This window comes from Panthera pardus, unplaced genomic scaffold (genome assembly GCF_024362965.1).
Source record: "Panthera pardus isolate Hobbes unplaced genomic scaffold, ASM2436296v1 HiC_scaffold_13, whole genome shotgun sequence".
Taxonomy (NCBI): Eukaryota; Metazoa; Chordata; class Mammalia; order Carnivora; family Felidae; genus Panthera; species Panthera pardus.
In genome coordinates, this window is record NW_026526688.1 from 160,191,288 (window position 1) to 160,207,065 (window position 15,778).

The window sequence follows — 15,778 nt, forward strand, 5'->3', positions numbered from 1 at the left end:
CTTTCCACTTGTTAGACTGGAGAGGCGACTTTCAAGCTTGTTAGGCACAGGGCTAGAATATTGGAAATCTGTACTGAATCCTTACATTTGAGGATAACTGCCATTTCTATTATGTTATGTGTTCTTACACGGACACATGAAATATTCCTCCACTTACGTAGGCCTTCTTTAATATCTTTCAATAGTTTTATAATTTTCTTCATAAAGGTCTTATACATCTTGTGCTGCTATAATAAAATACCATAGACTGAGTGGGTTAACTAACAGAACTTTATTTTCTCAATTTTGGAGGCTGGAAGTCCAAGATCAGGGTGCTGGCATGGTTGGGTTCTTGTGAGCTCTCTTTCTGGCCTGCAGATGGCTGCCTTCCTGCTGTTCCCTCACATGGCAAAGAGCCCTGGTGGCTTCTTACAAGGGTACGATTTCTACTGGATCAGGGCGCTATACTTATGACCCCATTTAACCTTGATCTCTCTCCTTAAAGCCTTATTTCTAATCAGATTCTGGCGGGGGGGAGGGGATGCTGGTTAGGGGTTCCACATAGGAATTCTGAGAAGATACATTTCAGTTAATAGTACAATGGTTTGTTAGATTTAGTCCTAAATACTAAATATTTTTGATGCTATTATAAATGGTTTTATTTTTCTTATTATACTCTTAAGTGTTTTATGGTAAATGAACATGTAATTTTTGTTTACTGATTTTATAAGAATTTGCTTTTATACAAAAAATAGCAAATAACAGATCTAAGAGTGATATTACCAAATTTTAACTTTTCTGAAAAATTTTTTTTTGAAAATGTCTTTATTTCAGATTCATTGCTACACAGAGTCACATAATCCTCAAAATCTAAGTCTACAACTGATCATCACAAGATCCATGTCCATATACACATTAGTTAGACAGAGGGAAAAATTCTGTACAATATTTTAGTAGTTACATGATTTGAAAGCAATAGTGAATTGGTGAAAACTGAAGAACTTTCAATGCATTACACACAGGATAACTATTCTCAAATACAAGAAACTAGGCAATAAAAGAAAACTTTCTGTTCAGTTACAGAAGAATGCTAAAGGCATATTATGATGAGAGAAATGCTTTAGGTTAGTACACAACCTACTGGGTAAATAAAACTGCTACATAAATTGGTACTTTTGTTCTTGAATATTTGTAGTACGGTATTACCCATTTACCTGACATTTAATAATACATAAAGTTCAAGTCTGGGTTCTCAAGACAGTTACTTGATAATTTTGAATAGTGTCTGGTGTACCCAGTGTTTTTTTCATTTATCTTTCACTTTCTGGGACAATTTGCTGTTTTTCCTTTCACATGCCCCTGTTAGCACATATGGCCAAGCGACCACCTGTAACAGGGGAAGTCTCATGTTATTAGTTACACAGGTAAGGGAAGTTGCATATACCCACTCCTCCTATCCAGTCTGTTGACTTAAAGCAGCAGGGGCAACCTAGCACCTAAATCTTTTCTTTCCACACACACACACACACACACACACACACACACACACACACACACATATATAAAATAGTAGACACTTCTTTCATCTATCTCTTCTGTTTTAGTGGGACTGTGCAATGCTGGAACAATAATCTAGAATGTCCTGAATGGTGAATTCCATCGTAACGCCAGATCCAGGATAACAGCGAGCTATCAAACCTTCAAAGTGCTTATACTGGCGTATAAATTCATCTTGCATAGAGTGCCACACCACCTATTATAAAAATGACAATAAGTTACTAAATTATGAATGGAAATATATAATCAGGTTAAGTAGAAATAATGTCAAGACATATTCTAAGAATTTAGCAGTGTAATGGTTAAGAACATGCACCCTGGCTCCTTAGACTTAGAACATACGTGACCCTGATTATGTTGAATCACTACCCTGTGCCTCAAGCTCCTCATCTGTAAGCCAGGGTAGTAACAATGATACCTTCCTCATAAGTTTCTTATGAGGATTAAATGAGTGCATGTATGTAAAGTGCTTAGAACATGTTTGACATAGCAAGCACTCATTACATTTTAGCCATTATTATATCTACTACAATATCCAATACAGATGTGTATTTACACAATTATATATGGAACTAAGACTAGTAATTAAATGGAATACAACAGTTAATGCTTAAATTTCATTTCGGATGAAAGTTTAAAAAGTTCTTTAGCTAAAATTGATGATACAAAACATTGCTTGATGCTATGAAGGACACCAAGATGGATTATCTGCAATCCAAGGATTTATGATTTAGCAGTGGGAATAACTATGTAGACACCTATCAAGGCAGAATCTGATTTTACATTGACATATTAGCTAATACTAACAGGTTACATTTATTTACTTATTTTTTCAATGTTTATTTTTTTTCTGAAAGAGAGAGTGAGTGTGAGCAGGGGAGGGACAGAGAGATGGAGTGAGAGAATCTCAAGCAGAATCCGTGCTCAGCACAGAGCCCAAGGTAGGGCTCAATCTCATAACCACAAAATTACAACCTGAGCCAATATCAAGAGTTGGATTCTTCAACGACTGAGCCACCCAGGCATCCATAACAGGTTACATTTATTGATGCTTACTGTGTATCAGCACAGTACAAAGGCTTTATATATGTATCATCCTATTTACATCTCATGACTAGCTGGTGAGGGTGGGTGCTATGACCATCATCACTATCCAACAGATAGTATTCTTCCAGGATTTTTCCTCATAAACCCTAAACATCATAAATACTAAATTCCTGTCACCTTAAGTCTATTTGCTAAAGAGTATTACACTTTTGGCTTTACATCTTTTAGCTCATGGTATTTCTTCCACCTGGAATGTCACTCCTTTTGCTTTATCTGTACCTACCTGAATTTCAGAGGCTGACACAAATGCAATAACCCTCATGAAGCCTTTGATGATGTTGAAATCTGAATTATTCTCACTCATGTCTGGGTCTTTCAGTATGGTTTAAGAAAAATGGCTCAATTTGGGGTTTAAATCTGGCTCTACCATCCGTTAGCTATGAGATCTTGGTCATGTTACTCCACCTCCCTAAGCTTTTGATTTTCTCATCTGTAAAATGGCAATGACAATAATAGTAGTGTCCACTATATGAGGGAGGTATTATTTCCACTTTTCAAGTAAGAAAATTGAGGCTCAGAGAGGTTAAGCAACTTGCCTAAAGTCATACAACTTAATCTGGAGCTGCATTTCTAACTCTGGCCCCCAAGCTCAGCATCACTCCGCTGTACTATGCTCTCTTCCATTTAGTTACCTTCCTCAAACCTAAAAAACAAACAAACAAAAACCTCAAAAAAACCCACAGCCCTAAGCAAAACAACTAATGTCTCAAAACAATAAAGCAGAAATATAAGATAAACAGGAATAGCCATATAAACTTATATTATCAATGTTGTTCCTTTCTTCCTCACAACTCATTAATCTGGCCTATAATTTATGGAACTTTCCTCCTGCACTAAAATAGAAAATCTGTAGCCTTTCTAGATGACTCCTGGAGAAAAGCAATATATGTAAAGATGTGCAATCTAGGATGGTTAAAGGAACTAAGCATACCTGAAGTAAGTTCTCCTCTTCGCATAAATGTTTATCAACCTTTTTGTAGAGGTTATCTAGACCTTTTTTCACTTCCTTTCCAGGATACTCTTTAATGACTTTACGAAGTTCTTGTTTGTTAAATGCAAGTTGATAGCTTACTTCCTCCTCTCTTATACCCTGTGCCACACGAGCTTCAACACCTTCAAAGAAATGCTTCAAGGAAATGAAAAGAAATAATGGCTAAGCACTGCTTTTATTACCATTTAAATTAAAAAAAAACCCTCATTATAAAATAGTATTTATTCACTGTATTAAACTCAGAAAATATATTAAAAATGTATCACACTACTCAGAGATAACCACTGTTAACATTTTAGATTTCCTTCTAGTCTTTTCTTGTAAATATATAAATTAGGTTATATTATATGTTGTATTTCCCATTTAATATTTTGTTTTCTCCAAACTATAAATTTTAACAGCTGCATAATGTTCTATCTAATGGCTGAACTACAATTTATTCATTGCTCCTGTATTGGATATTTAACGTTTTTCACTTTTTCAGAGTTGGCAAAATCTACTCCGATTAAAAGAAATTTATTGTACACACAGTGGTCATAAATATTTTTCATACAAAAGTATTTACCCACAATACTGATTACTTTCCAGTACAATTTTCAAGGTCTATGATTCCTTAGTTGAGGAGCATCATTTTAAGTATTCTGAAGATTCTTCAAATACATAATTTGCTTCCAAGTTCAATCAATTTATATTTCTATCAATAGGACATGAAACTGCTACTTACCACATAATCATCAGAATTACCACAATTTAAAGAAATTACATTTTGATGAGTGAAAAGGTTTATTTGTTGTTTTATTTCACGACTCTTTGGCTATAAATGAAATTAACCTGCTTTCATATTTTATAGTATATTCAGAACCCTTGCCCATTTATACATTGGGATCTTAGTGCTTTCCTTATTGATTTTAAAAAGGCATTTTATATTAAATATACTGACTATTGTATTGTTACAAATATTCATTTCAGGTCGTCTTTGAAATATATTTGTTTTTTAAATATGCATTTTTATTGATACACCTTTATGTGAGTACTGTACAATATGATTTAATGCTGACAAGCCAAATCTCCTCTCATTACTTTTCTCTAAAATTTTCTTGGTAAGTACTATTTGTTTTTCATTAAATTATTATGCTTTTGCTAATAATTTTTTTGATAAATTTATTCCTGGTGCTTTTAAAAATTTTGTTTCTACATCAACTTTTTTTTTTTTTAAGTTCATCTGTTTATTTTGAGACAAGGAGAGAGAGAGAGATTGTGTGTGTGCATGTGCACATCCAAGCAGGGAAGCACTGGGGGTGGGCGGAGAGAAAATCTCAGGTAGCCCCTGTGCTGGCAGTGCAGAGCCCTATGTAGGGCTTGATCTCATAAACTGTGATATCATGACCTGAGCCAAAATCAAGAGTCACACACTGAACTGACTGAGCCACCCAGGCGCCCCTGTTTCTACATAACCTTTTAATTGGTTGTTATAACATACCAGAAATAAATTATTTTTTTATACACTTATTTCAAATCCTGCTACTTTATCATAGATCAGTAATTTCAACCTATTATATATACGTAATTATAACCTTAACTTTCCTTTCCATATCTTTTATTTATGTTTCTGGTCTTATTGCATTGGCTAGAGCTTCCGTAACAATGTTAAATATTAAAGGATCTAGCAATGATTCTGCTTTAAATTTTATTTCAAAGGGAATGGTTCTAATGTTGCAGTTAAGTACCAAGTAGACTTTAGGTCTGAGAAAGACCTTTTACCCTAGAGAAATAATATCTGTCTGTTCTTAAGTTTTAGAAGGAATTGGTTGTGGATTTGATTAAATGTCTTTTAAGCATTTGTTGTTGACAACATATATATATTTTGGCTCTAATTTCAAGTTAAAAACTTATGAAAGAGCACTAATCACATTGTGGACAAAGTTATCTAGAGGGGTCCACTGAAGCTTCCACTATTGTAAAGTTCTCTAAAACCATCCATTCTTAATTGTAATAATCAAATATGCTCTGGAGAATGACTCACTTCAGAAAAGGAAGGGAAAGAAAAAGGCAATGAAAAAAGCAATTTTTGGTTTTCTTTTTATCTTGATAAAGTTTTCAAAATCTTCATTTGAACTAGGGTTAGAGATGAGCCATTTATGAGGAAAAAAGAGAACCTGGTACAATGGAAAAGCCTAATCTAGGGTTCATTCCCCCAGCTTTGCTACTTGCCAGTTATTATGACTTCAAGCAAGTTTATTTACTTTCAGTTTCTTCATTTGTAAAATGGGTTGATGCTACCTTAGCCCAGATCATTTTTCGCAAGAATTAAAATAAGGTATAGAGCACCTAATAGTGTCTTAGCACACTGGAACCTTTGATAACTGAGTCCCTCCTTCCTTATCCTTTTGCATCAATACATGAGCAAATTAGTATGAATGTTTGTGTTATTCATATCTAAATATATGATATACAGGTTCAAAATCAGGAAAATTCACTGAATGAAAATATACTTACATTTAGCTTTTCAAGAGGTTGTCCTAAAGAGTAAATGACATAAGACTGAAGGTGATCTGTGTATTTTTGTTTGGCTTCTTTTTTTTCAGCTTCTAGACATGAGATTTTCAAACGAGACAGTGTTGCAAAAATATGGTGGAAGTTTTCCATCATAACTACATCCCTGGGGGTCTTCTGGCTTTCATTTGCTACTTTCTCCACTAAAATCAAAAAAAGAAAAAATATAATAACATTTTGATATGAATAGGACCATATTTAGCTATAAAAATATTTACATGATTTTTTTTCATTTGTAAGTTTAAGAAGTAAGCACATTTCTGGACTTAATAAAATATACTAAAGGGTTTTCATATCCACTTAAATCTAATTAAAAAATCACTCTAAAACAGTCATATGTGTGTGTGTGTGTGTGTATCTGTGTATATAAATGTGTATATATACACATTTGCATATATACAAATATTTCAAATACACTAAATCTGGATTCCTATTTGCAATTTTCAGCCAAAGAAATTCTAAATTGCTCAAGTACTTAAAAATGTAGAAAGCAAATAAATAAACAAATACAATCACAAGTACCAGGGAAAATAAAGCTAATTAAAAAAAAAAACACAAAACTTTTGTGATAGCATGACCTTTTTAAGAATGGTCCAAAAACTTAGAAGTCATAAAGGGAAAGATAAATAAATCGGACATGAAATTTCAAAGCTCTTGCATGGTAAAAAAAAAAAAAAACCAACCATAAACAAAATCAATTTATAGCCTATTAGGTCGACAAAGAATAAAAAGACTGATAATATCTACTAATATCCAGCATTAATGAGATGTGATGAAAACTCTCACCAACCATTCAGAACACTAAACTGGTTTAACCTTTCTGTATGGCAATTTGGCAAAGGCCTTGAGATATATGCAAACTTTTTGACCTGGTAATTCCATTTCCAGTAATTTACTCCAAGGAAATGACTGGACAAGAATACAAAAATATATGCAAAAAATTAGAAACAAACTAAATGCTTATTAATAGGAGATTTGATAAATAATAACACATGGAATACTATGTGGTCATGAAAATGATTATAGTAATAACATAAATTGACAAGGAAAGGCACTAGAATTATGGAGTAGCAGGTTATATTAAAGAACACACACACACACACACACACACACTCAACATACACATATATATGAAGGAGAAATATTAAACAGTTTGGAAGGATAAAAATTAAATGTTATCTCTGCCTGATGAGATTACAAATTATTTTCTTCTTGATTTTTAAAATTTGTTTTTTTATTTTTGGGGGTGTGTAATGAGCATGTATTACTTTACAATCAGACAAAGAAAAGCTACTCTGAATTTCAAAAGAAATCTCAACCATACAAACATCCAATCGTGTAATTTATCCATCTTTCCCTTGACCTGATCCCACCGAAAATGTTGTATGTAATTGGTAAGATGATTCCTCTTTCTGTCAATTTTTTCAGCTTTTAAAATTCCTGACTACATGCAATCAGATCATTTATCTGAAACTAAATGGCACATCCTACTGTTTCTGTAACTTAATTGTGGGATCTGATACTACAGGAAGACAGTGAATTATATAGTATTTTAGCATTAATCTACCTTATGGGACAGAAATGAAAACTGAGGCCTAAAGAAGTATATTGATTTGCTTAAGGTTACACAGACATTTGCTAAGATGCAAATGTAAAATCTCATTTTTAATTTTTAAATTTTTTTAAAAGGTCATTTTTGGGGATTAAAAAAGGAATTTCAATTTTGCATAGTGATAAGCCCATATGAACCCTAAAATAGAAGTGGTTCCTGATGAATATGAATGGGTTTTATTTTTCAGGTTCAAGAAATAATTACTTTCAGAAAGTTAAAAAAGACTATAGAATATGGAAAATGAACGTATCTATCCTCCAACTTGAATTACCATAATAGTGAAAACAACCAACCAAAAAATTCTTTAGAACATAACAAAAGCTTACCATTAACAAATACTCCTCTGATAAGTTTGGTATATGCTTTATCTAGATCTCCACGACGCTCAGCATTTTTAAAGATTGATTCTGCGAGTCCAGCAAATTCTTCAAATTCAGCAACAAATGGAAGAATTCCTACTTTACTCTTTTTTGAGATCTTTACTTCTTCCATTTGCCTTATTTGATTACTCTAATGTTAGGCAGAAAGCAAGGGAGAGAAAGAGCCAGGCAGCTTAGAAACAACATATAGTCATAAGCAAATGTATACATCATAGTGGCAGGACATAATTTAGTACCTAGAACATTTTGGATGTTTACTAATTACAGATTAACACGATAGGGATAACCAAGAAAAACTATTTTCATAAATTAAAACCATAAGAGACTCTTAACTATAGAGAACAAACGGAGGGTTGATGGAGGTATGTGGGTCAGGGGATGGGCTAAATGGGTGATGGGTATTAAGGAGGACACTTGTGATGAGCACTGGGTGTTATATGTAAGTGATGAATCACTGAATTCTACTCCTGAAACCAATTTTACTGTAAATGTATCCTAACTAGAACTTAAATAAAAACTTCAAATTTTAAAAAAGTACATATATTTTAAGAAAATAACATCAAGGGAAAAAAATCCAAATTACTTAAAACAAGATAAATCAAACCTTGTGAACCTCAAGTATTTATTTGTTCAAAGAAAAACAAGCAATAAACAATTCTGTTATTCATGAAAGGTAAGTATAAGGTAATTGTTTATCTTGGGGCAGACTAGATAACAGAGCACACACAGGATTCCTCTAGGTTATTTCCGGTTTGAGAACCATAGTCATTTCCAATTCTCATTAGCCTAAATTTTGTGTTTGGATAGAGCAGTTCTTTAATTTCTGGGTGTGAGAACAGAGAGGGAGAACAGGCATTTCTACTACGGATTTACATACTATATAGTTTTCCATGTATCCATCAGTTACTTATTCTAAAATTATTTCAGCAAAGTGCTTGTGTGCGATGTTGACAAAGTAAAAAAGGGATATCTCATATAGACAAAACCTAGACATTTGGGTCAAAAAGATCCACAAATTCAATTACGGTTCTGTGTACTTCTCAGAGGATCTAGATATATTCACAGTAAGAATTACACTGCTAAATACTATAAGATCATTTTTACTTCTACCTAAAATTTCATAAATGATTTTGGGGGTATAACTTGAAAATCAAATGACATGTGGCTTAGAAAAGTAATTACTTCCAGGCTACAGATATTAGTATTAGAAAGTCCTGTGGAGCACTGTCACCCATTTGATATTATCTTTATTACTATGGCATACCCATTTTATTGCGCTTCACTTTTTTCCAACAGCATTTGCTAACTTCACGTCTCTGTGTCACATTTTGGTAACTGGCAATATTTCAAGCTTTTTTGATCATTATTATTATATTTGTAAGGATCTTCTGTGATGCATGATCTTTTGTTTGGCTTGCCACAAATCATGTCCGTATAAGCTGGCAGAGTTAATCAATAAATGTGTGTATTCTGACTACTCTACCAACCAGCCATTCCTCCATCTCCCTCTCCTCAGGCCGAGACACAATTTTATTTTGAGACACAATATTGACATGAGGCCATTTAATAGCCCTATAATGGCCTCTAAGTGTTCAAGGGAAAGGAATAATCCACACGCTTCTCACTTTAAATCAACAACTAAAAATGGTTAAGCCTAGTGAGGAAGGCATATCAAAAGAGGACACGCTGAAAGGTAGGCCTTTTGCGTCAAATAGTCAAGTTGTGAATGCAAAGAAAAAGTTTTTGAAGGAAATGAATAGTGTTACTCCAGTGCACACACAAATGGTAAGAAAGCAAATTAGCCTTATTGCTGATACGGAAAAAATCTGAGTGGTCAGGATAGAAGATCAAGCTAGCCACAACATCCTCTTAAACCAAAGCCTAATCCAGAGTAAGGACCTAACTCTTCTCAATTCTATGAAGGTTGAGAGAGGTGAGGAAGATGCAGAAGAAAAGTCTGAAGCTAGCAGAGGTTGGTTCATGAGGTTTAAGGAAAGAAGCCGTCTCCATAACATAAAGTGCAAGGTGAGGCAGCAAGTGCTGCTGTAGAAGCTGCAAGTTACCCAGAAGGTCTTGCTAAGATCATTAATCAAAGTGGCTACACTGAGCGACAGATTTTCAGTGTAGACACAACAGTCTTGTTTTGGGAGAAGATGTCATTTAGGACTTTCATAGGTACAGAGACATCAATGCCTGGCTTCAAAGCCTTGGGACAGGCTCACTTGTTAGGGGCTAATGCTGGTGACTTTAAGTTGAAGCCAATGCCCATTTACCATTCCCCAAATCGTAGGGCCCTAGAGAATTATGCAAATTTATTCTGCTTCTGCTCTATAAATAGAATAAGAAAGCCTGGATGATAGCTCATCTGTTTACAACATGATTTATGGACTATTTTAAGCTCACTGTTGAGACCTACTATTCAGAAAACAGATTCCTTTCAAAATATGACTGCTCAATGACAACGCACCTGGTTACCCAAGAGCTCTGATGGAGATGCACAATGAGATTAATGGTGTTTACGTGTTTGCTGACACAACATCCATTCTGCAGCCCATGGATCAAGGAATCATTTCAACTTTCAAGTTTTATTATTTAAGAAAGATATTTTGGGGGCGCCTGGGTGGCTCAGTCGGTTAAGCAGCCGACTTCAGCTCAGGTCATGATCTTGCGGTCCGTGAGTTCGAGCCCCGCGTTGGGCTCTGTGCTGACAGCTCGGAGCCTGGAGCCCGTTTCGGATTCTGTGTCTCCCTCTCTCTGACCCTCCCCCGTTCATACTCGGTCTCTCTCTGTCTCAAAAATAAATAAACGTTAAAAAAAAATAAAAAAAAAAAAGAAAAATATTTTTGATTTTGTATCTGATGAATCTGGGCAAAATAAATTAAAAACCTTCTGAAGAGGATTCACCATTCTAGATGCCAATAAGAACATTTGTGTTTCATGGGAAGAGGTCAAAAGCATCAACATGAACAGGAGTTTGAAAGAAGATGCTTTTACCCTCATGGATGACTGTGAAGGGTTCAAGACTTCAGTGGAGGAAGTAACTGCAGATATGGTGGAAATTACAAGAGAACTAGAAGTGGAGCCTGATGATGTAACTGAATTGCTACAATCTCATGATAAAACTTTAATAGATGAGGAGTTGCTTTTTATGGATGAGTTAAGAAAGTGGTTTCTTGGGATAGAACATACTTCTGTTAAAGATGCTGTGAAGACTGTTGACAACAACAGATTTAGAACTAAGTTTAGAATTTACATAAACTTAGTTGATAAAGCAGCGGCAGGGTTTGAGAGGACTGACTCCAATTTTGAAAGAAGTTCTGTGGATAGAATGTTATCAAACAGCATCCCATGCTATAGAGAAATTGTTTGTGAAAAGAAGAGTTGATTTATGGGGCAAACTTCATTGTTGTCTTATTTTAAGAAACTGCCACAGCCATCCCAGCCTTCAGTAATCATCACCCTGATCACTTAGCAGCCATAAACCTGGAGTCAAGACCTTCCATCAGAGAAAAGATGACAACTCACTGAAAGTTCAGATGATGGTCAGCATTTTTTAGCAATAAAATAGTTTTATATTATATATATTGTTTTTTAGACATTGAACATTAAATAGACTACATTATAGTGTAAAAATAAGTTTTATATGTACTGGGAAACCAAAAAATTCATGTGAATTCACTTTGTTGCAATACTGGCTTTACTGTAATACTAGCTCTATTGTGGTAGCCTGGCTCAGCTGAAGCTGAAATATTTCTGAGGTATTCTTGTATTCCAATATTTATTTATCAGTATTGATAACTGTGAAGAGTCAAACTGAATGCAGTAGAGAGGGTAGTGTAAGACTGCAGGCACTGGAACCAGACTGTCTGGGTACGAATACCAATTCTATTACTTTGACCTGGAGAAAGTAACATAACGTCTCAGAGCATCTACCTTATGTAGGGGGGAGGAGGTTGTGAGGATTAGATGAGATAATGTGTGCCACGTGCTTAGATCAGCATCTGGTACACAGTGAGCACTAATTTAGAATGCTGGCCTATGGTTGTTATTAAACTGCATGAAGATTTTTGTTTAGTGTGGCACTTAAATTTTTTTAGATGTTTTTTCCATTTTCTGGAGAGAGAGAGAGAGAGAGAGAGAGAGAGAGAGAGCGCACGTGTGAGTGAGGGAGGGTCAGAGAGAGAGGGAGACACAGAATCAGAAGCAGTTTCCAGGTTCTGAGCTGTCAGCACAGAGCCTGATGCGGGGCTCGAAATCATAAACCGTGAGATCACGACCTGAGCCGAAGTTGGAGCTTAACCAACTGAGCAACCCCGGTGCGCCCAGTGGGGTATTAAAATGCACAGGATGTAATTATAGCATGAATATACTTAAATATTAAAAGGAAATATTCTAGGGGCACCTTGGGTGGCTCAGTTGGTTGAGTGTCTGACTTCAGCTCAGGCCATGGTCTCACGGTCCATGAGTTCGAGCCCCACAGCGGGTCTGTGATGACAGCTCAGAACCTGGAGCTTGCTTTGGATTCTGTGTCTCCCTCTCTCTCTGCCCCTTCCCTACTCACACTCTCTCTCAAAAATAAATAAACATTAAAAAAAAAAAAAAAGGAAATATTCTAAATGACATTTGTCTTTTCTGACTTTGTAACTGGTAGAATAGAAACAATGCATTCATTTAAGAAAAGAGCCATCAATGCAAAAATGAACTACTGGGACCTCATCAAAATAAAAAGCTTCTGCACAGCGAAGGAAACAATCAGCAAAACTAAAAGGCAACCGGCAGAATGGGAGAAGATATTTGCAAATGACATATCAGATAAAGGGTTAGTATCCAAAATCTATAAAGAACTTATCAAACTCAACACCCAAAAAACAAATAATCCAGTGAAGAAATGGGCAAAAGACAGGAATAAACACTTCTCCAAGGAAGACATCCAGATGGCCAACTGACACATGAAAAAATGCTCCATATCACTCATCATCAGGGAAATACAACAAAACCACAATGAGATACCACCTCACACCTGTCAGAGTGGCAAACATTAACAACTCAGGCAACAACACATGTTGGCGAGGACGCAGAGAAAGAGGATCTCTTTTGCATTGTTGGTGGCAATGCAAGCTGGTGCAGCCACTGTGGCAAACAGTATGGAGGTTCCTCAAAAAACTAAAAATAGAGCTCCCCTAACGACCCAGCAATTGCACTACTAGGCATTTATCCACGGGTTACAGGTGTGCTGTTTCGAAGGGACACATGCACCCCCATGTTTATAGCAGCACTATTGACAATAGCCAAAGTATGGAAAGAGCCCAAATGTCCATCGATGGATGAATGGATAAAGAAGAAGTGGTATATATATACAATGGAGTATTACTCGGCAATCAAAAAGAATGAAATCTTGTCATTTGCAACTACGTGGATGGAACTGGAGGGTATTATGCTAAGTGAAATTAGTCAGAGAAAGAGAAAAATCATATGATTTCACTCATATGAGGACATTAAGAGACAAAACAGATGAACATAAGGAAGGGAAACAAAAACAGTATAACAACAGGGAGGGGGGACAAAACAGAAGAGACTCATAAATATGAAGAACAAATTCAGGGTTATTGGAGGGGTTGTGGGAGGGGGGACGGGCTAAATGGGTAAGGGACATTAAGGAAACTACTCCTGAAATCATTGTTTCACTATATGGTAACTAATTTGAATGTAAATTTTAAAAAATAAAAAAGTAAAATAAAAAAAAGAGCCATCAATGAACTATATCTTATAAAAATAAAATTTCTCTCAAGCTCATTGTACACATTACTTGCAGCTTATTACTCGACACAGGTTACTCGGTGATTAAGACTATAACTTTGATGTGAGGCACATAGCATGTGAGGCTTATCTGTGCTTTGTTCTTGGCAACTTAACCAAATCACATCACTCTCAAAGGTTTAAGGGCGCAAATCTGCATTACTAAAGTGAGGAATCCTGGAAAGCAAATTAAGCACAGGTAAGAATGTATAGGACCGCAGAGCCGAGCTTGGTAGTACTTGATATGTCACTTACTTCCTATTTTAGCTCTAGTTCAGGCTAGGCTAGCTTTCTTAGTCCTGTTCTTTGAAGAACACCAGATACTTTGATCTTGGCCACCAAATGAAAGAGCCAAACACAGGCGCTATCCCATTTTCTACAGCCATCTGACATTCGTGCTTTTGGCTCAATACAAACAGACCCATTCAAGGTCTGCCTTAGGTCCTAATCTTGTCCCAAATACCAAAACATAGAACACTTATGGAGTACACACAATCCACCAGACACTGAGAAGACAGGAGTTAAAATAAGACACAGAGATGAGAGGCGGCAGAAGGAACTATCCTTCCCTATAGTGACAAAAGATAGATCCTTTAGAAATATATGCAATTTTATGAGAAAATATTTGAGTTTGCACCTTTGTCTAAGTTAATTTTGCTTTGTTTCTCCACTGCTCTGTTTTGAGAATAACATGAACATTCTTTAATAAACTATTATTAACTACTACCACTGGCAGCAGCGTGAGCACCACCACCGCCATTATGAGCCATCAGTTAGTAAGGCCTTATTGCTGTGCAAGGCAGTGTGCTAAGCACTTCATTTGAACCCACATCTACATTTACCTGACACTACATCCTAGGCTTTTAACAATTATATTCTGTTGGACTGACAGATGGTAGATAAAGTTACATTTTACTAATAAAAGCAACAAAGCCTTCATAATCTGGAAATGCATAGTGTCCTCATGACTTAGTGTTCCTGCTATGTCACACAGGACTCATTATCTTAGTCTTCAGCAGCTCTTCCTTCTCCCTCTGGCTCTCAGCTTGTGGTCAGAACCTCCAAGTTTATCATCACCTCTGGGGAAGGTGGAAGAGGGAAGAGGATAAGCCTTAAGTGGTCACATTTCAAAGTATTTAAAATCCCGAGTGAAATCATGTGGTAAGGAAAGAGGATTAACAAAGTCTACTGAGGTGACATTTAAGTTTCTATAGTGAACACATACACATACTGCCTTCATACTTTAAAAACTCAATAAATATTATTTTTTAAAAGTGTAAGAATAATATGGATTTTAATTGCCCTTAATGTTTTTATCTCCCATTATTTTATGGGTATTCAAGAACTGGATATATCTTAGAGGTTACACAGTAGAAATATTCAAATGATAGCCATCAAATTTTACATATTAGCTACATTAATAAAATGAACCTTTTATTTTGGAACCTGGCACAGCCCAGTTCATACCTACAAACTTACCAAAACCTAGCAGACAAATATAGCTAATAATTTTTCTTTTTTTCTAGAAGGAAGAAAATAATGATTACTGGAAGTTATTATAAGAACAATGTATTCTTAAAATAGAGCAATATGATTATTAATTACAGCTGTTAAACTAGTAAACTAATAAAACTAATTAAATAAAAATTTAAACAATTAAAATAATCCAATTATTAATTTTCTTATTAGAATATGTTTTAAAAACAACAACAATAAATCTAAGTGATAGTTTCAGCCGTTTCATGTGATCTGTGGTCCCTAATCGGTTAACTGAGATTTCTTTTAGTGTTTTATTTTTGTTTA

The 15,778-nt window shown here is 35.2% G+C and overlaps 1 protein-coding gene across 9 annotated transcripts in view; it reads right to left on the reverse strand.

The window, feature by feature from the left end:
- Nucleotides 1-252: 252 nt before the first annotated feature.
- The window catches only part of EXOC1 (exocyst complex component 1), a 62,095-nt gene continuing 46,569 nt past the window's right edge, over nucleotides 253-15,778 (reverse strand). For all 9 annotated transcript variants that reach the window (XM_019469512.2, XM_019469487.2, XM_019469516.2 and 6 more), the window contains 4 exons: nucleotides 8,126-8,309; nucleotides 6,131-6,330; nucleotides 3,575-3,769; nucleotides 253-1,732 (listed from right to left, as the gene is read on the reverse strand). In XM_019469512.2, coding sequence (XP_019325057.1) covers nucleotides 1,580-1,732; nucleotides 3,575-3,769; nucleotides 6,131-6,330; nucleotides 8,126-8,309 — 732 coding nt within the window. In that variant the 3' untranslated portion in view covers nucleotides 253-1,579. The remainder of the gene's footprint in view (nucleotides 1,733-3,574; nucleotides 3,770-6,130; nucleotides 6,331-8,125; nucleotides 8,310-15,778) is intronic.